At 44.8% G+C, this 21,512-nt stretch overlaps 1 protein-coding gene across 2 annotated transcripts; it reads left to right on the top strand.

The window, feature by feature from the left end:
- Positions 1 to 304: 304 nt before the first annotated feature.
- Positions 305 to 10,956, top strand: LDHB (lactate dehydrogenase B). 2 transcript variants are annotated; one of them, XM_054282254.1, is made up of 8 exons: positions 305 to 534; positions 1,932 to 2,063; positions 4,867 to 4,984; positions 5,464 to 5,637; positions 7,424 to 7,597; positions 8,842 to 8,959; positions 9,801 to 9,924; positions 10,602 to 10,956. In XM_054282254.1, exons 2-8 carry the CDS (start codon positions 1,938 to 1,940, stop codon positions 10,767 to 10,769), a joined length of 1,002 nt encoding a protein of 333 aa, XP_054138229.1. In that variant the 5' UTR covers positions 305 to 534; positions 1,932 to 1,937; the 3' UTR covers positions 10,770 to 10,956. The 2 variants fall into 2 exon arrangements, with proteins under 2 accessions (XP_054138229.1, XP_054138230.1); XM_054282255.1 differs by lacking the exon at positions 305 to 534 and adding an exon at positions 940 to 1,136.
- Positions 10,957 to 21,512: the final 10,556 nt, after the last annotated feature.

Raw genomic sequence — 21,512 nt, 5'->3', positions numbered from 1 at the left:
AAACTCTGTTTGCTGTTATCCTGTATTTTGCTTGCTTTGGTCCCGAAGGAATTCCAAGAAATCCCTTTCTTCTCTGCTCAGCAGCAGTGGCCGATTGTACACCCAGATTTTCAGTCTGTGTGTTCTGTGTGTATGAGGAAAAGGAAAATATCATCTGACTCTTATTGCTACTTACAGTATCGGATTTGCTTACTGCTTTAACAAGGCGTTGAACTACATTCACGCTTATTATCATCTTTAAGGGATGCCCTACTGGGATACCGCGAAAGAGAGTGTGCTGGGTCTGGCCGAGACCGAGGGAGAGGGAGGAGGCGGTGGCGGTGGCTCTACTCGGGTTACATTCTTTGTTGGCCTGCCTCACGTTACATCCCTTATTCCTGCCGAGGCATCGCTCTGTGCCTCCAGGAGGGATTCGTCCGACCACCAAAAATCCAACCGCAGTCAGGCCCGGGGCAGAAATCAACGAGCGCAGAAATCAGATACCCCTGACTGAGGAGATACCCCAACTTGAGCAAGTTCTCCACGAAAGATCAGGTAAAATGCTTTACTTTTGCCATATTTTATATCGATTGCAGCGATTCTGGCCAAGCCTGTGGTTCTGTGACACCAGGGACCGACAGCCCCGTTGTTCCCTGTGAAAGTGGAGCTGCCGAGGCCACCAGTGTCGCACGGCCACCCCCGGCCCCGGCAGCATCGCTGCTCCCGGCGGCGCGCCCAGCGGTGTCCCGGGGACACAGCTCCAGGGACGGGCCAGCAGCGCGGGCCCTGCGCCACTGCGGGACCGGGGCGGAGCAGCGACATCCTTGAGGCTCCGTCCTTGGCGGGGATTGAGCGCGGCCGCCGCCTCCCCCCAGCCGCGCCGCCGGGCCCGCCCCTTCCGCTGCGGAGCGGTCTTTGCCTGAGCCCCCAGCCCCGAGCCCCGCTCTCCCTGAGCTGCTCCGGCTCCCCTTCCATTGCGGAGCGCTCGTTGCCCGAGCCCCGCGCCCCTTCGGTTGCGGAGCGCTCGTTGCCCGAGCCCCGCGCCCCTGCCGTTCCGGAGCGCTCGTTGCCCGAGCCCCGCGCCCCTGCCGTTCCGGAGCGCTCCCTGCCTGAGCCCCGCGTTCCCCTCGCCGTTTCTGCGCTGTTCCCGCTGCCCGGTGCGTATGGGGAGACCCCGCTCCGGGGCACGGGGTGCTGGGTGGCCGCCCAGCCGGCCCGTCCCTTGACCCCGCCGGGGTTCCGCCTTGCCGCGGGCCGAGCATCCCTGCGTGGCCAGCGGGTGATGCCTGGGGTGGCCGCAGCTGGGTCGGGCTCCCGAGGGTTCAGGTTGGGGTCTGGAATGGCCGGAGCCGAACTGTGGTTCCCGGAGGTTTGGGGTTGGGGTGGCCGGAGCCGGGCTGCGGTTCCCCCGAGTGTTGGGGTCTGGGGTGGCCCGAGCTGGGTTGTGGCTCCCGAGGGTTTGGGGTGGCCGGGGTCGGGCGGTGGTTCCGGGCTGGTCCCCGGCTGTGCTCAGGGTGCCGCCGCGGCCCCTGTGTGCCCTGGCGCGGCCCTGGGCCTCGGGCAGTCTCGGAGGGAAGCCGGGGAAATCCCAGCCCGCTCCCTGCGGCCCGGCTGGCTCGTGGAGTCCCGTCCCGGAGCCCCGGTGTGCCGAGAGGTGAATGCCCATGGCCCGGCAGCGCTGATGGAATTTCACCTCCGGCGGGTGGCTCTGGGAACGGCAGTGGCGGGGTGTGCTGCCAGCCGCTGGCCGGCACAGGGAGGGCAGGCACCTGGAGACCTAGAGCTGTGTGGGTGGTGAGGGGTGACTCGTGGCTGGGAAGGAGCCCTGCGAGCAAGGGCAGCGTGTCCGGAGCTGCTTTACGTAGGCTGTGGCAGGTGACTCCTCCCTTCAGAACATGCCTTCGGCTCCCTCTGGCCTGCTCTGATCCGCATCTCTCCGTCTCTCCTCGCAGAACACCATGGCCACTGTCAAGGACCAGCTGATCAGCCCCATTGCGGAGGAAACCAAGGTCCCCAACAACAAGATCACGGTTGTGGGGGTTGGCATGGTTGGGATGGCCGCTGCTGTCAGCGTCCTTGGAAAGGTACGGCTCAAGGACAGCGTGCTCCCCAAGCCCCCGTGCTGTCGTGCTCTGCACTACCTTAGTAAAAGGTGGGACATTTGGGAGGTTGGCGCAGGAATGAATCATTAGCAGCTCGGGTAAGCAAGCAGTGACCTACAAGCCTGACCTCCACATTCAGCCTCTCCTTGTTCTCTCACTTTTCTGTCTGTGCTTAGCAGTAAATGTCTCATTAGGCAGAATGATTTTCCAGGCTGCTGGGAAGATGTAGGTAGGAATGATTTCACAGCCCCTACCAAACTTCTCATTCTCTTTTTAGTTTTTTATTCTTCCCCAACAAAGCTGGAGTTTGCTTGGTGAGGGTGCTATGCTGGGCAAAGAATGGGGACAAAGCAAAAATCTGGGTGAAATATAGGATAGCAATCAAGACTGTTTGCTTTCATTCTTTTAAAGAATATGTGCTCTAGTAGCTGAAAATACTGCTATCCCCTTCAGCAGCTTCCCTATTTCTCTTAAGCCCTTTTCGCTTGTTTATATGACTTTATTTTTTTTTCCAGAGAGGTGTTAGCTAGTTTTTAAATAACTAAAAATAGAGGGCTGAACTTGGAGATTATTATGACTTTTCCTGCTGCTGGTTTGTGGGATATGTTTGTCAAATCTCATGGCGCAGTCTTTGAGCAAAGTAAAGCCTTATTAATCAGTGAGGATGTCTTGTACTTTGCACTTTGTTTTTAGAGAATATTGTGAATTCATCAAATTTGAAAAGACAGATAGAAACTGCAGACTTTTTTTGTTTTTAAAAGGCACCAACAGATATGCCCTGCACCCTTGCAGGGGTAGATCTTAAATCAGTTAGCTCACAGTCAGATGAAAAATCTTGCTTGTACAAATAAACAGCTGTAATTTGTTTGTAGATGACCCTCCAATGTATTACCCTGAGGATGCATGTTTTAATGCATGTTTAATTATATTAAAAAAAAAAGTAAGGCCTTTCACTTGCTGATATTCATGAACCCTGTGAGCAAAGAAAATTTAAAGAAGGAACAGGCCGCATTGAAACTAAGTGCGAAACTGATGTGAAAGTGGCAAATAGTTTTTAAAACAAATAAGTAAAGAAGAAATTTAATGGAAAAACAGTGATAAATGATAATTCCGTATGGGTTTTTATATATAACGATTTTTAAGCACATGGTTGCCTGTCATGGCATGAAATCAGTTGTTTTTGATGTAACCTGTGGGGGAGCCCAGGTGATGTTACCACAAATTGAACCACAATTCAGCATTCATTTAATGCACTTCTCTAAGCAGGGTCAAACTGCCTTGTCAGATATCTAAGCACAAAGTTTTACTGTTAATGAACAGTATGCACCAAACCCCGAATAAGAACTGGTTTTAAATTCTTCAAGCATGGATGATGACATGGAGTTTATTTGAGTCAGGCTTCTGCTTTTACTCTCTCACAACTATAAGCTGCAGTATAAAATGTTTTCATAATAAAACCATCTGGTTCTTGTAACTGAATTATAATAATGTAATAGAATCATTTGGGCTGGAAAAGATCTCTTAAGATCGTTGTGAGCAACTATTAACCCAGAACTGCCAAGTCCAGCATGTCTCCAAGTGCCACATCTAAAAGTTTTATAAACACATCAAGGGATTGTGACCCAACAGCTTCTCTGGGCAGTCTGACCACCCTTCTGGTGATGAATTTTTTCCTCCTATCCAATCTAAGCCTCTCCTGGCACAGGATCTGTTCAGTCCCTTGTTCCCTTGGAGCAGAGCCCAACCCCATCTGGCTGTCCCCTCCTGTCAGGGAGCTGTGGAGAGCAGTAGGGCTCCCCTGAGCCTCCTTTTCTCCAGGCTGAGCCCCCTCAGCCCCTCCTGATGCTCCAGCTCCATTCTCCAGCTCCGTTCCCTTCTCTGGACACGCTCCAGCCCCTCAGTATGTTTGTAGTGAGGGAATACAGGATTTGAGCCCAGAGGGACAGTCACTGCTCTGGTCCTGCTGGCCACTCTGTTGCTGATACAGCCAGAATGCCTTTGGCCTTTTTGGCCAGCTGGGCTGGCTCATGTTCAGCCACTGCCGACCAATATGATGTGGGTTTGACTTGTGCAAAATGCTTGGCTCTAATACTGATTTCAGTTTGGTGGTGTGGTGTTAACTGTATGAATTTGCATGACTCTAAAACTTCCACGTTGGTTATTTAGTTCCTGCTCAGTTAAAGACAAATCATTGATATTACCATATTGATTAGAAATGGGAGCTAAATCTGTTCTGCAACATAAATATCACACAGTAGCTCCTGTAGAGAAAAATAGCTAAAGAATCCTTTTTCTCTCAATTTCAGTGTTGAGGAAGTCTGTTCCCATTGTATATTTTTGTGAAATGAATTGACTGATGGCATGTTGAAAGAGAATACTTATTTGATAATTAGACGGTGTGTTCTTTCAGATATTTAAATATTTAAAACAGGCCTGTTTGCTGGATAGATTTAGAGGGTTTACCATCTGAAAGATGAAACTTTTTTCCAAAGATAGTAACTAAATTAAGAAGTGCTTTCCTAGCAAAGTGTTGGCTGTGCACTCAAGGTCTCCACAAATGATACCTTTTTTTGGAAAGTCTGAGTGGGTTTTGTGAATCTGTGCTGTAGTAGCCTCTGACTTCATGAGATGCATCAGAACACCAAGATAGAGCTGGTTTATTTGGAGAAGAGATGCTTTCAGATGGGTGAAACGTGTTACTTTAAAATGTAATTTAACTCTGCCCTGGGTTAACTTTAAAATGCATGTGAACTGCTTCATTGACTCCACATTTTGTTGTTTTTAGGGTCTTTGTGATGAGCTTGCTCTGGTTGATGTTATGGAAGATAGACTAAAAGGAGAAATGATGGACCTGCAGCATGGGAGTGTGTTCCTTCACACTCACAAGATCGTGGCAGACAAAGGTGCACTTCAGTTTCTTTGATTTAACACTGATATTTTGTGACTTTGCTTCGTAGTGGAGAATTAGTTGTGCAGTCCTAAAGAACTCTTAGGATTTGGCATTGAAAAAGGTGAAGTGTGTGAGTTGGGGTGAGTTCAGATGAACACCATAATGGGAGTGGCTCTTAAGCTGGGCTCTCTTACATCTCTTAACAATTTGGGGCTTGTTTAGTAAAATTGATTTTAGTGAAACTGTATGTAGAAGAAATAGTATTATTTTCATAGTGGAAATGAGAGTCAGAATGGCTAAATGGACTCTCAACACCCAGGTATTGGTATATCAGGTCAATGTTAGGAGATGCTGCTGGCTTTTAAACTGATGTCTTGGGTTTTGGGTTTGAATGCTGAAGCTCTCTCTAACTCCTGTATTAACACAGTGCTACTGGAATTAGTGGAGTTATTTTAAACACACTCTGTATCTTCTCTCCTGTGCTCTGGTTAGACTATGCTGTCACTGCCAACTCCAGGATCGTGGTGCTGACTGCAGGAGTCCGTCAGCAGGAGGGAGAGAGTCGCCTCAACCTGTTGCAGAGGAATGTGACTGTCTTCAAAAACATCGTCCCTCATGTCGTCAAGTACAGCCCCAACTGCATCATCCTGGTGGTTTCCAACCCAGGTAATGCAGTCTTCTCCTAATTACTTACAGATTTGGTTTGACAAGATACAACATTAGTTAGTTCTCAGAAAATCTCTTCAATTACAAATTATTGAAACTTCATAGCTTTTTGTGGACATCTGAGAGTACAGACAAATACTCTCTAGTTTCTGATGCTCTCTTTATTCAGAACTTGCCATTATGTCCATTTTAAAAGAGTACTTTGTGATAAATACTTAAGTTCTTTGCATACTTTGGCTTAAGCAGTAGGAAGTTTAAAATTTTTCTCTCCAATGGAAGCTTTTGTGTCTGGATAGCATAGGGCTGTTTTTCAGCATGAAGAACTTGCCCTGTAGTTGTGACTATATTTTCAGAAAAAAGCATTTGCATGCTGAAGCCTATGGTGAAACAAGGTTTGTCTGTACTCCACAGTTCAATTAAAACAGTAAAGATTATGCATATTTGTTCACTTGCAAGTATCTCATTGCACTGAGACAGTTTGGACATTAGGATGTCTAAAGGTGACTGTAAATATTCTGATGTGCTTTGTTGGGTGTCCCTGTAGGGTTGGCCTTGCTTAATTCAAGATCTGAAACCACTACTGAAGAACTGTGGTGATGAAGTTGACACTGCTTTTAAAGAAAACCTGGCAGAGTGGAACCATTGCATGCTCTGTTGGGGGTTGAGTGATTACCTGGTGTACAGTCAGCCAGTGTTCTGAGTGAATAGAGTGGCTTGCAGCAGTTCTAAGCACTTACCTGAAAACCACACTGACACAAAGATCAGGCTGTTCTTGTTCTAGCAAAGCTGAATTCAGCCTGTCGACTTCTCTCCAGCAGAGCAGCTGCAGGAGGAGAATTGCATGTTGCTTTTTCAGAATTATTTTTATCATTTATATTTTTGTTTTTTCAGTGTGTGGAGTTTTGTCCACTAGTCTTACACAGTGAAGGTCATTGTGAGCCCATGAGAAGCAGCTTTGGATGTGTAACCTTTGATGCCCTTCCCTGCCCCAGCTGAGGCTGTAGAGCACATGCCACTGGTGAGGTGTGAGCTGTGCTTTGGTGCCTGAGCAGAGCTAATGATGCATTTCAGATCTGGGCACACAAATGTGTTCCCTCCTGAGAACTGCCTGGCTCCTCAGAGTTGGACTCGATTCCTGCAGCCTGGTTATCGCTGTTGCTTTGAGCTGTGAATTAGAGCTCTCTGCTCACATCCTTCTGTCTGCCCTACCTAGCTCTGGGTTTTTTCCTAAAACTGTATTTTTAGAAACACATGCAGCTAAAGCACATTGCTCATCTGGCTTTTCATGCTGCAGAGGTGGTAGATGTAGAAGGTGCTTAGTGCACAAATCAAGAAATGAAACCGAAGGAATTACCAGCTACACAGAGTATGTAAATCTCAGACTTTTGGTTGTAAATTGTTTAACCTGTTGTTGTGATGGTGAACTGGAAGGGAGCATTATTCAGGAAATTGCTGGAATGTTTTAGCCACATGAGATCAGTCCCAGTTCTGAATGCCCTAGGGCTTTAACTGTGACCAAAAAAAAGTGTGTCCAACTTTAGCTGGTAGGAATCTAATCTCTAAAGACCTTCCTTGAATTTTCTTAGGACCCATCAAGCTACTGTTTAAAATTTCAAGCACTGCATCCATTTTAATCCCCCAAACAGCCAGATATAAGCTTCCTTGATCAGTGAGCACGACTGTGTTTTGAGTCCTCCTGATTGCCCTGCTATGCTCAGTAAGGAAATTATTGGAGCATTCTTGGTGTGAGTGGAGTTTCATTTGCCCTGCATGCTTTTCCTTTCAGTGGATATAATGACCTATATCACATGGAAGCTGAGTGGGCTGCCAAAACACCGTGTGATTGGAAGTGGCTGCAATCTGGACACGGCCAGATTCCGTTACCTGATGTCCGAGAGACTTGGGATCCATCCAAGCAGCTGCCATGGCTGGATCTTGGGAGAGCACGGTGATTCCAGTGGTAAGGAGCAGTTCTGATCTCCTTGGGAATGAGCCAAACCATAGCAGAGGTTGAGGTTTCTTACAGGATTCTGAAAGAACAGCTGCAGTTGAGCTCAATTAACTGGTACTTTGCTGTAATTTTATGAAGATGAGAGAAGTGCAGGAAATCCACCTACACATATTTAATAAGTGTAATTGTGGCTGTACGATTAGAGCCTGAGCTGAGAAGGCCAGTTTTGTGAGGCTGTGTTGTGAAGGCTGCAGCTTGCTTCTCTTTATCCTCAGTTTTTGGCGTACCATTCCATAGCCTTTGGCACAGTTCTCCTCTGAAAGCAGTATCAGCACTTGCTAGGTCGATAGCAGAGCTTGTTATTCTGGCAGTCCATGTCCAGGATAACAAAATTATCCCTTACCTTGTTTTGTGACTTTTCTCCTTGCTGTTTAAAGCAAAGATAGTTTTAAATATGAAATAAAAGAAATTTATCTGTCCTGATTGAATTCATGTATTCCAAGTCTGAAATGCTGCAGCAGAACATTTATGTACATTGTCAATACTTTATATTTTCATGTTGTGTATTTCTAAAGGAGCCAGCTCTTCATTGTCCCATTGCATTTGATCAAAGTACAGCGTCTGATCAACAGCAGCAGTTTTTGTAGCCAGCTCTATACTAATGAAAGCAGAGTTTGACTGAGCACATACAGAGCTTATCCTGTGTCATTGTCACAGATGCTTTTGCTTTGAAGTAACTCCACATTCCTGCTTACTTCCCAGAAACAGAGACTCAACCTGCCTCTGATCTTCCAGGATGCAGGGAGAGGTGCATATTCCTGTCTTGGTAGTTTAAGTTTGCATATTGCTGCCCTCTTATTTGTGTAAATAAGAACAAATTTCTTGAAGGCTGATCCTAATGCTGATTAGTGAAGCTGCAAATGCTGCCATTTTGAGTAAAATCAGTTCTAAAAGGCCAGGTAGCTAAAATATGCCTTTTTACTAGAATTTGATATTTCTGACTTCAGAAACTTCCAGGCTCTGACTGCTGCCACATGTTACAAGTGACTTGTTTAAGTGCCAGTGCTAACACAGTCTCATGTTTGACTCCCAGAGTTCTCAGATTTAACTGTAGCTAAATAAAAACGTAAAACCTGCCTCAACCATTGCTGTGGTTCTGGTTGCTCCTCCTTTGTTTTCAATTATTTTGGCTAGGAAAGATGGAGGGGGAGTTGCCAGGTGCTGCTGGCACTGATGTCCTGCCTCTGTTGCAGTGGCTGTTTGGAGTGGAATGAACGTGGCAGGAGTTTCCCTCCAGCAGCTGAACCCTGCCATGGGAACTGACAAGGATCCTGAGAACTGGAAGGAGGTCCACAAGCAAGTGGTTGCAAGGTATGATGATCTGAGGGATAATGTGGATGGATACCATGCTGACAACAGTTTGTCTGCACTCTGTCTCTTCTGGTGCAGCTTTCATGCCCTCTTAGGTAGAGGGTTGCTTGAGTGAGTGGGACTGCTTTTTTAAACACAGAAATGAAGGATTTCAGCTGGTAAGGTTTGTCTCTGGCATGGGACAGGTTGTTGCATAAAAAACCCACTCAAGTGCTGGAGCACTTGAGCTGTGAGTGCTTATTTTCCCATATGGAGCTTCTTCAGTGGGTAACTTTGTTCAAAGGGCACAAGCCCAAGAAAAGGGAACATGTTTGTGTGAGCAGAGTGTTGGAATTGGGGAAAATGCTGCTCATGGATGCAGGAGAGTTTGTGTACAGCTGGCTACGTGTTGCTAAGTCTTTTGTGAAATGAGTATACACTCACTGGGATAAAGTGTGTGCAGATGTTGGCTGAAAACCTCAGCATGTAGTGGTGCTTTGACTCTAAATATTTGCCTATTCCATTGTGCCCCTGGCTGAAACAGCTTGTCAGGTATAGGTGCCATTTTCTACTTAACACTAGGATCTCTTCCTAGATGGAGCTGATTTTGTTTTCAGCTAATCCTATGAGAACAACAAGATTCTTTATTATGCATAGTGGATAATGTGGGGATAATGTAGATTTTATGCTTTATCCTCTAATGTTGAAACACATAACTTGGACATTTTAATTCCGAAAAGTACAGTGTGTTTCGGGAGTTTGAAAATTTTTAAATGGCTTACATTGACTGGTTTTAAGACTTCTAATCTGCAGTGACTTGCTTGAAGACATGTTAATGAAGTTGTATTTCAATGTTTCCTAGTGCCTACGAGGTGATCAAACTAAAGGGATACACAAACTGGGCTATTGGCTTCAGTGTGGCTGACCTCTGTGAGACCATCCTGAAGAACCTGCACCGGGTTCATTCAGTTGCTACTCTGGTGAAGGTAAGAATTGGGGGCTGATTGGACACTCTGGCTCTTTTTTGTTCTGGACAGGCTAAATAGCCTCTATTAGCAAGGTGCTGAATGAAGGAAGCTTTGTAAAATACTACTTTGAATGTCAAATGGCAGCTTACTATTGCTCTTTCTTCTAGGCTGACCTCTTGTCACAAGTATGGAGCTGAAAAGGAAGTTCTCTGTGCAGAACTACCTTTGTGTGAAGCTTTGCTATGTGTAGCATATGCAGATTCCTTGAAAGGAAGTTTTCAGTGTAAAAGTGGAAGAGTTCTTGGAGGCCCAGCTGTGATTGCAGGAGCCACTGTCCTTATATAGCTGGTGTAACCGGCTGCATGTGGTCTGTACCAGCTCCGCAGCCTCTGCTGCAGCAAGGGCTCTGAGCTCCCTCTGTTGGCCTGTCCTAATCCTGTGTCTGAATCTTTTCAGCTCCTTGCTGTATAGAACTAAAGTGAGAGAGAGGTTTGAAGGTGGGGTTTCTGCCATCAGCTGTTTGGTATTGCCAGGCATTTGGTCTGAAACAGCTCTATACTATTTATTTTCTTGAATTCATTGTGGCTGAAATTTTTCTGCAGGTCGTAAAACAATGGTTTTTGAGCTCTGAAACATAAACCAACCACTGATCTGTGGTGACAGGCCTGTGTCTGATCTCTTCTCTTTGGTGACAGGGCATGTATGGCATTCAGCATGAGGTCTTCTTGAGCCTTCCTTCTGTCCTAAGTGCCTCTGGCCTGACGTGTGTCATCAACCAAAAGCTGAAGGACGATGAGGTGGCCCAGCTGAGGAAGAGTGCGGACACACTGTGGGACGTCCAGAAGGATGTCAAGGATCTGTAACTCCTGAATGTTAGGTTCCAGCAATGTTGTAGTAAAACAGCATGTTGTTTGCGGATGGGGGTTCTACTCACTGTGTATCTCAATGGTCTACATGAAATGTTCTTCCAGACTTTTGTCCATGGTAGCTAAGCTTATGCTTGCTGTAAACGCACAACTTTGCAAACAAATAAAGCGATTTTCAGGCGTCTCTGGTTGTCTTAGTGACTCTTTCAGTATGTAAATTATCTGCCATGTTTGCCACGGACTGCATGCAAGTGTAGACTTGATGTGTCCTTCTAAAAGGTTGGAAACAAAGTAGTAAGAGTGAATTTGTGGGATTTCGCTAGCACCACCTTGCTGTGAGGCTTTTCTCAGTCCAGGTGCTGAGTAAGTGGAGTTCATTCCCAGACCTGTTTCTGATAGAGGACTTCATAGTTTTACTGATGAGTAGAGAAAATGGAACAAGCATTTGGCTCTGTGCCACCAGCCAAAAATATGCAAAATATGCCAGCAATAAGGTTCTGTATGCCTCTGGCGTAGAAAGAGTCCCATAAATCCTTCCCTCTTCTGGACTAAATTTTTTGCTTGTTAATGGTGCCTAGTTCTTATAATTCAAAAACCAATATTATTTTATATTTGATTATCCAAATTTCAAGGGTATTTTCTGGACCTAGACTGGAATGTTGTGGTTTTGGTCTTTTTTATTAGACAAGCCAAGTTGGGTCTTAAATCTCTAAATTTCAGCATGATTGTTAAAGGCTTTATATACTTGGAGGGGGAGCAGATTAAAAAAAAAAATCGTAGTTTATTTCTTAATCACTGTTATGGAGTAAATATTAACCATAAAATAGAACTGCTCAGCCTAAATGTCCAGGGGACAGACAGCATCAAATCCATGTGTCTTGTGGGGCCTGTTAGTTTTGTTTCATTACAAATGGTCTGAGACTATGCTGCAGCAATTTAAAGCTCTTTTCTATCTGCATTAAAATGCTCTGGATATTGGACTAAAACACTTTCACAAGCAGGTAGCTTAATTTTTGTAGTTCCTTTTAAAAGGGGGGGTCATGCAAGTGTTGTTACATTGCAGGTTAACTTCTGTGATTCAGTAAGGATCATGTAGTTACTGAAATATTTGTGGCATGCTGCTGGCAGCATTATTTACAAAGGGTATCCCAGAGACCTTGGGAGATGTTTTATTCTTAGTTACAGGCTGAATTCCAGCCTCCTTTGCCAACAGGGGCGAGGAAATTATTCTCTGCTTTCCTAGCTTGGTGTGGAGATCTTACTGGAAGGCTTTCTACACCTGGATGGATTAAAGTTCTTGCTATGAACTGTTCATGATCAGCTGGATTTAGGAGGTAAATAGCACAAGGTGCTGCTCTTTTCAGGACACACCCATTAGGAAAATTCACCTGAGCACTTTTAGTACAGGAACCTTGCACAGTTCCTTCCTGGCTTTGTTCTTACACTCTTCTCAGCAATGAAGTAATTCAAAGTTGTGTTGTGGGACCTTGCAGGATTCTTGAGTGATGTGCATGAAGAGGCATCAGCTGTCTCAGGGAACAGGGAGTGCTCCCTTTCCCTTTCTGGTGGTGTTACATACTGATTTTTGAAGGTCACCTGGCTACAGTTATCAGGATTTTTCACTAACTGCATCCTCACCCATTACAATGTGGGGTCAGACCTTGTTCTGTGGTTGGCAAACTGAGACCCAAAGGGACATTTTGAGCATCCATGCTCCTGGTGCTTGAGCTGAAAGATTCTGTCACCTGCTGTCTGTCAGCTGCTTCAATCCCCTCCAGGTGCACAGGGGAGGCTTTTTTTGTGAGTGATCACAGACTTAACAAGATCTTTAGTGCCTAGACATCAAGCAAAGAGAGAACTCATGAAAAAATCTTCTGTTTAAAGACAAAGTGGACACAGGTGAAGGAGGAAACTGAAGGAATGAAGAAAAAATTGGTTTGTGTGGTGAGAACTTTTCTTGCACATCAGCAATTTCACTGTACTACCCTTTTTTCTTTCTACTTTCCTTTTTTTCATCTTCTGCTTTTAGAGCAATGACATCATGAAGAAACATTCTAAAAAATTTAGGCAGCAGTGAATAGCCATTCTGGGTGTTACGCAGGATTAGTTCCAAATTGTTAAATAGGAATGAGTATCCTGGGTTAGTGGGTTTTAAGCTCTTACAAATAGGCTCTTCAGCTGTTACTTGCATCCACTGATGCTTGTAAGACCTATGCAAGGGCCACAACGATATTGTGATTATTTTCTCTTAGGAATCTTAGCACACACAATCTTTTATTTTCATTGCAGCTGCATGGCTGTAAAATAGCTTCCCTGTGTGTGTTTATACAATACCAGCCTATCACCTCCTGTTACTTGGAGTCTATCCACAATTTAGTATTGTATCAAACACATAAATTCCTAGATAATAATATTGCTATAGGACATCTGTGGGTTTTCATCCAAATATAATAGGTTTATGTTTTCTTCTGTATGCTTTGTTTGTTCAGGCCATTGATTCACAAACTTTGCTTGTTTTATGTGGTTTTTAGCCACATTCCTGTGTCTCAGGAGGTACCTTGGTCACTTCTTGGCCCAGCAGAGAACATTGTGGTGCTGCTGGGCAGAGCAGTGCAGCTAGCAAGAAGAAATGCTTCAAAACACTTCAGAAAAGTGAGGACAGCCTCCTCTGTTCACTCACACAGGGTAAGATCAGTAATGTTATTTTAATTGCCATAAGGCTCTGGACCCCCTTGCATTTGCAGGTGCACAATTACTGGAGAGCAGAAAGTCACCTTGATTACCCTGCGAATGTACATATTGACAGACAACAAGGGACTTTACTGACTTTCAGTGTTAAAACATGTACTTTTTTATTAGTCAAATTATAAAATTGGGACAGGAAATTGAAGGCACATTTAAACAGTGAGTGTTAAAATGAACACATAGCTGCAGAGGGATGAAAATGTTTCATAAATGTATTTTGAAGACTTGTAGTGCTGATGTGACTTTCATATCAGCTAACTTAGAATTGTAGTTTATGGTAGTTAGGTGACTTCAGTTGCTCACTGAGTTCCTCTTACCTTGTGTTTACAAACTTCATGTTAGTTAGCCTTGTGCTGCAAAGAAATGCTATTTCCCCTGATTTACAGGTATAAGTCAGACCAACTAAGCCACAAACTCTCAGTGGACTGTGGATGCTGAACTGCTTGCTGTCAGTGTGACAAGTAGCCCAGAAACATTTAGGAGTCAGATCCTTACATTGTTCTCCTGTGGCCTCCCAGGGCAATGTCTAATTTTGGGCATTTCTTCTATAAACACTTCTCCCCTAATGCATGTGTGTGAATCCAGCCTTATGCAAGGCAAAACTTCCAAAGCCTTTCTGACTACAGTAGCCAGGGCCTTCCTAAAATCCACACCTGTCCCTGTGGTGTTCTACAATTTTATAAACTGCTCCTGAGATACCATTGCTGTGTGAGCTGTTATTCTGTGCCAGCAAGGGAGCTGTGCAAATCATTAACTTAGAATGCTCTGTTGGAGAGGTCAGGCTCAGGAGGGCTGGATTTGCTCAATATCTGAAATGAATCATTTACCTGCAAACATAAGCAACAAGGACCAGGCAGTGGCTATGCAAAGTAAGATTTCTGAGTAAATACCTTTTTCTTTATGGTCTTCTCTTTAATAGCTCTCTCTTCAGCATTGTTAGGTATGTTTACACATTCAATACCTGAGGTTAAACATCCAGAAAATCTGTCAAAATAGCATGGAGATGGATTCCTACCAACACTGATTTTTGGAAGGAAATATTGATGATTCTTGTTCTGTGAGATACATTAAATGAATATACAAAGGGAAACAAACGAACAAAAAAAACCCAACCGTTTTGCCTGAGATACAGCTCTCTCTGTGATGCTAATTCTGTATCTTGGGCAATAAGACAGAAATGCAATGATTTCCAAAGCCTCTGTTCATTCAGCGGTCTCCACCAGTACCAGATACTGGAATACTCTCCCAGTATCACTGGGAATCAGTCTAAGAACCACATCAAACTTGATTTTCCTACCCACAGCAGTGGAGTCCCTGATACTCTGACTGAAAATCAGTCTAGAAGAGTATTTGTTGAACTTCTGTTCATTTTTCTGAGTTTGTTTTTCCCATATCAAATTGCTGTGCAGAAGGAAAAAACTTTAATGTTACTTCTGTACTGGTTTGATTCTGTGTGTTGCAGGGTTGTTTGGTTGGGTTTTTTGAAGATAAAAGACAGAAGAATAAGGAGAAATATCTTATTTTTTATATATTTCAAGCGCATTTAAGTCAGTAGAGTGGCTCTCAAGGAGGCAGAAAGGATGTTAAGACCACACTGACCTTAGCTCAAGAGCCTGCAGAGTAGGATTTATGCTTGTTTTGTTGAATGGGGTTAAATTTCAGTAAGTTAAATTTTAATTTTAAGGGTTATCATGGCATAACCTGTTTTTTATAAAGTCCTCACTATACTTCCACAGTTTAATGAATGGAAATGCCTCTTTCAGCGCTGCACCTCTGTTTGCAGCAGTCTTTCAAAGCATAGAAGCCTTGGTGTGCAGCCAGAGAGGTAAAATGATGCAGTGGCCACTTGCTGTCAGCCCTGATAACAATTCCTCCAAGGTCACTCAAGATAATAGATGTAATAAGGATTCATACCTAGTCTGAGCATTTTAACATGAGAAAAAATGCCAACCCAACAAAAACAATAACCCCAAAAATCACAACAAAAAATAAACCTGGGAAGAGTTGACTTTGATGTAACAGAAAGGAAAAAGAACTATTGGAAGTAAAGGAGTCAGGACAAAACCAGAAACTTCCAGAGCATATATTTGCAAGAGCAAATAGTGACAGGACAAGGGGCAATGGCTTAGCACTGACAGAAAGGAGATTTAGGTTGGATATTGGGAAGAAATTGTTCCCTGTGAGGGTGCTGAGGCCCTGGCACAGGGTGCCCAGAGCAGCTGTGGCTGCCCCTGGATCCCTGGCAGTGACCAAGGCCAGGCTGGATGGGGCTTGGAGCACCCTGGGATAGTGGAAGGGAACTCATGGGTGGGAACTGGGTGATTGTTAAGGTCCCTTCTAAACCAAACCATTCTGTGATTTTATGATATATTTAGTAAGGCTTCTGTCTCTCTGTGATTACAAATTTTAGTCAAGGAGATGATACCACAAGTTACACCAACATACTGAAAAATTCCTATGCTAAATATGATAGAAACACTGTGCTGACCTCAGGAAATGAATAATTAATAAAGCAAATACATGTGTGTATGTCTTTGAAAGTGTTTGGGTCTTTGTGCATGAGTCTGAATTATAGGTGGGGGCTTGGCACCAAACAGTAGAAAAGACGCAAAACAGTGTAATAATCTTACATTTTATTTTTCAAGTTACAGCCATGTCAGACATCACACAGAAAATCTTGGTGCCTCTCAAAAACTGATTGCATGTGCCTGTGCATTTTTTTCCCAGTAGAATTAGTGGGATGTTTTTAGTCTCTAATGCCTAGTGCCCACCTGGAGATACAGACAGGGACACTGCTCCCTCTCCAAGAATGTGAGCTGTATGTCCTTCCTTTGTCAGGAAATCACTTCAGGTACCTGGCATGAGGTGACTTCAAAAGGGAACATTCCCAAATCTCTGCTCACATGGGAAAATGGCACACATGAATTGTAGCATAGATTATGCATTGAGCAGTGCTATCTCTCAGAGGGATACCTGCTCATCACTGCATTTATTTTAAACTTTAAATAGGATGGTGGTATTCTCCTCTATATCCAAGTTGCAGGATCCAGCTTAGTGGCCAAGCTACTCTGGCATAATTTTCCACAGCCAGTTCCAAAAATATTAACCTTAAACTTGCCCATGGCATGCTGATATTTGCAGGATGGCTCTCATTGTCACTCCTGGATGAAACAGTAGAGACCAAAATATTCTGCAGGGCTGGGAATGTCAGCCTCTCAGACCAGCTGATAGGAATGTCTTTGGTTTGGTGTGTCCTGAAGTCCATGCACTCCTAAGTTCCTAATTTAGGACAACACATACCAAGTGTCACTGAGAAAAACCCATTGTGTCCCATCAAGTGTTTTGAAGCCTTTTCTGCCTCCTGGCTGTTTCACAGGATTATTCTACATGCCTGTCCTCTAACTGGAAGAAAAATTCTCGACTTATGGGAGATTTGGATCATTTTTTGGCCTTGCACAGCCAGGGCAGGAGTGAAGGGCATCACTTCTCAGCTGGAACGAGATAAAGTTGCTGCCAGGCAGGCAATGAGGGCTGTCCCTAGAGCACTTCTGGGCCCCTCCCTCATCTCCCCTGGACTGTGCAATGATAAAAGGACAGGGACACTGGAGAACTCATGTGAATGCCATCAGTGCCACCTACTGCTCTGTGTCACAAGTACAGTGTGTGTGCAGCAGTGACTGCTACAAACCCTGTCCTTCCCTCCTCTCTAATTAGACTCAATGTCTACGCATTTTAAACATCCATGTCTGATTTTTTTCTCCACAGTTAATTTAGGCAAACCTGGAAACCACAGTTCTGTTCAAAGCAAGCCAGTCCTAGACAATTATCTCCTCTTAAACTTCCACACATGGAAAGTGTCTCTTCCCCTACAGGCACCTTCTCACTTGCAGCCAGGGAGACTGAGGTTGATATTCCAAGAAAAAAAGGTTGTCTGGAGTGGTTCTGGTGTAAAGGCTGTGGTATGAAGACAAAACCCACAACTTACTTTTTGGGGTGATATACTGAGTTAGTTTTTGCAGAAAACTTTGCTCTACCTAAATAGGAGCTGGATCGAAGTGTGCAGACTAGACAATAGCCTAGAGGTAACATTTTCAAAATGAGATTTAGGTAGAGCAGAATGCACACCATCATCCCTGAATTGCTCTCTCCTAGAGAGCAATTGCTCTCTCCTAGAACTCTAGGAAATTTGGGAAAAACAATACACACACTTTGTATAATTCTCTCCAAAGACCTTGCAAATTCAGCCTTCTTATTGTCCAATATTCTTGCAAACAAAATTATTTCACTTCTGTGGGCTGAAAAAGAATTTGGTGGGGTAACAACTGGTGTATGGCAGAATTGCAACACAATGAATAATGTATTACCAAAGGGCATCTGTACAGTTTGTGATAAGAACAATATGAGAAGCTAGGCTGGACTCAAAACCAGTCTCACTGGCTTCCAGATTTCTGGGAAATATTTTAATCAATGTTATATTTTAAAAACTAGTCTTTCTGGTATGTTTCTATCTCCCCACTTCAGCATCCGGCCTCTGTTTGGTGAAAAAGGAGCAAACTGGATGATCATAGTCACAATCTTTCCCTGCCTCTGGGACAAAAATGACTCATTGTTCTAGTAGCAGCAGAGTGTTCATTTCAGCTCTTGTACCTCACTGCACCTCACAGGGAGGACAGCTAAAGGTTGCCCTTCTTAATGTCAGAATACAGCTTTTCTTCTGAAAAGCTTTTATTTTGTCTTACTATATGTGCACAGCAATACATGGCCTCCTTTATGGCCCTAAACCCAGATAACTCCAGCTGCACCCCAGATATCCCATAGTTAACCCTTGCAGGCCATAAATATGATGAATAGGGCCCTTTGCCCTCTGGCAATTAAGAGCATTTGCAGGGATGAAAGCTTCTGGACTATCTGTTGGAGCTTGCCTTTTCTGGGCACTTCAAATACTTTTCCCTCACTAACAGAAAAACAGGAATTTGGGATGGCATTGGGTGAAAAAAAAAACTCCTTAAGACATGTAGATTGGATAAAATTAAATGTAGTCAGAATATGAAGGAATGCTGAAGTTCACTGTGCTACTGAGCACTTTTTATCAGTTAAAAACTGATTATCTCCAAACTGCCAAAGGTGAGTTGCTCCCAGGTTCACTCAAGGATGGCATTGCCAGTGCTTGTGGAATTATCTCATGGTATCTGAGCATTCTTCTAACTCCTTTGCCAAGGTTTAAGGAATTATATAATCTTTTGTTAAATTCAAACAGTAAAATAATTATCATCTTATTACAAACAGAAGCTGGAAAAACATGACACTCAAGAACCTGAAAACCACAGATTATGTGAGGAGCTTGAAAAATTTAATGCTAAACTTTAGTTCATTGTTGTAAAATTATTTGCATGTTTTTCAGGCTTTTGAATGCTTAGGGACATAGGTATGTCAGTGAACCAGTGCCACTGATTATCTGGCATCACTACTAGAGGGTTTTTTAGAGGGATGGAACACCTCTGCTATAAGGAAAGGCTGAGGGAACTGGGACTGTTCAGCCTGGAGGAGCCTCTGGGGTGATTTTATTATGGAAGAGACACTACAAGAGAGCTGCAAAGGGACTTTTTACAATGGCCTGGAGTGACAGGAAAAGGGGTGATGGCTTTAAGCTGAAAGGCCCTGGCACAGGTTTCCAGAGCAGCTGTGGCTGCCCCTGCATCCCTGTCAGAGTCCAAGGCTGGGCTGGATGTGGCTGGGATAGTGGAAGGCGTCCCTGCCCATGGCAGGGGCTGGAATGAGATCTTTAAGGTCTCTTCCAACCTAGACCATTCTGTGATACTGTGGTCCCTGGAGAGGTAAGTGATGTGAACAGTTTTGATTTCAGCACCCTGAGAGCTGTGTAAGGACCTGCAGAGCACAGTGGCCCCCAGGAGCAGTGGGGATGGGGGCCCCACACCCACAAATCCATCAGCTTTCCCTCAGGGAAGCTACAGCTCCTGGGATTTACTTACAGAGAGGGTGATCATGCTCGGTGCGGTCAGTGAGGGGTGCCAGGGGCTCACTGCACCCCTGTCACCTTTAAAATGAGAAGTTTGGCTGTGTATTCATTTCCACAGGGTGAGGAGAACCTGTGGGATGGGGATGAACCTGTCAGCTCGTTTGTTCTCCACGCCTCACCTGAGGTGGCCTTTGTGCACCCCGCAGCTTTAGGCCTCACCCTCAGCGTGAATGTGCCAGGAAAGGAATGAAACTGTAACTTGGGCAGATCTGGTGTTCATAAATTAAGTGAGCCTTAATGAATTACTGGTTTTTCTTTTAAATAGCATGGGTTTTTAGGTAGTGGATGATCTGGTTTCCTACCTACTGCAGGTAGTAAAAGCCACAGCTGCTCTAAACATAATGGTTCTCGGCCAGGCCTTTTTTTTAGAAACTGGTGAATAGGGCAACTCAAACCATTGAGACAAAATGACATTCAGCCAATAAACCCCTGAATATCCCTGGTCTCTTACCAGGCTCTTTTCTGAGACAGCTCCAGTTCTTAACTCTGCAAAAAAAGGTTTCCTGCACCCTTAGGTATTTTCAGTGAGCTGTATCCACCAGCTCAGGGACGGGTCTGAGTGCTGTGAATGCAGAGAGGGCACAGAGTGTGGAAGAGCAAGTCTTGTGGAGGGTAGGTACTCTTTAAGGCAGGCTCAGCTGTGCCATGCATTATGTATTCTGTCTAAGAGACTTCTATGCTGATGGGCTGCCTGTCTCCTAAACCAATTGTCAGACTTGCTTTGCCCCAGGTGAGCTCAGAGCCTTTCCTCCTATGGCTGCTGCTGCAGTGGTATTCTCCACAGTGCCAGAGATGTCCTGGAGCTCACCTGGAGATTTGCTCCCTGCTGAACTGTGGGTTTTGGGCAAGTTGTGCTCTAAGCTCAGAAACAGAGCCAGCTGGCGCAGCTGTCCCAGCAGCATTGGCTTCTCAACCAGATGTGTAATATAAGCATCTAACAAGCAGGCAGCTGCTCTGGGGAGCTGTGAGGATCTCAGGCTGTGAATTAGGGACCAGCATCTCTGTCAATGTGTGTTCAGTGCTTGCAGCATCCCAGCTCTGTGCTGGAGAAGACAGGGGCATGCTGTGCCCTGACGTGGTACTCACTAAGCTCCCTGGGTGGAGGACATGGGCCCAGGGGCCAGGAAAGATCTGTGGCATAGAAAAAAATCCAAACAGGTGGAAAATCAGGACTGCAAGGAGGGGCAGAGTGCATGCCAAAACAGGGGTAGAGCCTTTGTAGCTCTGTAAAAGCTGGCAGAGCTGCAGAGCTGCTAAACAGCCAACAGCTGATGCAGAGTCCTGGGAGCCGAGCTGGAGATAATTGTGGAGAGAGGAGATGAGGTAAACTCAGGCTTACAGACTGCTGAACTGAAAAAGAAGAGCTAACAGCATTTAACCTGGCAAGGAACCTGAGAGACATCATGTAAAATGAGTGTACTCTAACTCCTGCAGATGGCCAGCAGGTAGGAAAACTCCAGGGTGTAAGGGGAGGGTGTGTCTGGAGGGGAGGACTCAGGGGCTGGACTCACATCAGGTGGTGAACTCAAAGTGTCCTCCCTGTTGGAGTTAGCTCAGGGCGGTGCTGACTTTACAACCCTCCAATGTCAACTGCTCCTGAGGTGCTGGTGGAGACTGAATGCTGTGGTTCAGGAGCTAAAAATCCTTTTTTACCTCCTTCTGAGAGAAGACAAAGAAAGAGCTGTGGCCCCAAAACAGTCGAGACCTTTCTCAGGTCAGTGTTAAATTCTTACCTCTCCCAGCAGCTGCTTCTCAAGCCCTGAGGATTTCACTGAGCCAATTTAATGCTGGTGGTCAGACAGTTTAAACTCATTAGCTCCCAGCTATCTGAATAATTTTCTCCTGGGATCCCAGCACACAGGCAGACTGCTCTAACCAGAACTGCAGAGCACTGCCACGGGACCTGGACTTTGCTGACTGCTGTGGCCTGCGTGGTGAGCACTCAGGGGCTGAACAAA

Source organism: Melozone crissalis, unplaced genomic scaffold, assembly GCF_028551555.1.
Source record: "Melozone crissalis strain CALT ecotype California unplaced genomic scaffold, PUWL_Pcris_2 ptg000033l_1, whole genome shotgun sequence".
Taxonomy (NCBI): Eukaryota; Metazoa; Chordata; class Aves; order Passeriformes; family Passerellidae; genus Melozone; species Melozone crissalis.
Note: the sequence above shows the minus strand (reverse complement) of the source record. Positions and strands in the feature narration are given on the sequence as shown.

What these genes read in the sequence shown, in the direction of transcription:
- LDHB (XM_054282254.1), top strand. Translation starts at nt 1,938, where the DNA reads ATGGCCACTGTCAAGGACCAGCTGATCAGCCCCATTGCGGAGGAAACC. An exon ending in CTGTCAGCGTCCTTGGAAAG is followed by an intron (nt 2,064 to 4,866) that starts GTACGGCTCAAG and finishes TGTTGTTTTTAG; the next exon opens with GGTCTTTGTGATGAGCTTGC. An exon ending in CAAGATCGTGGCAGACAAAG is followed by an intron (nt 4,985 to 5,463) that starts GTGCACTTCAGT and finishes TGCTCTGGTTAG; the next exon opens with ACTATGCTGTCACTGCCAAC.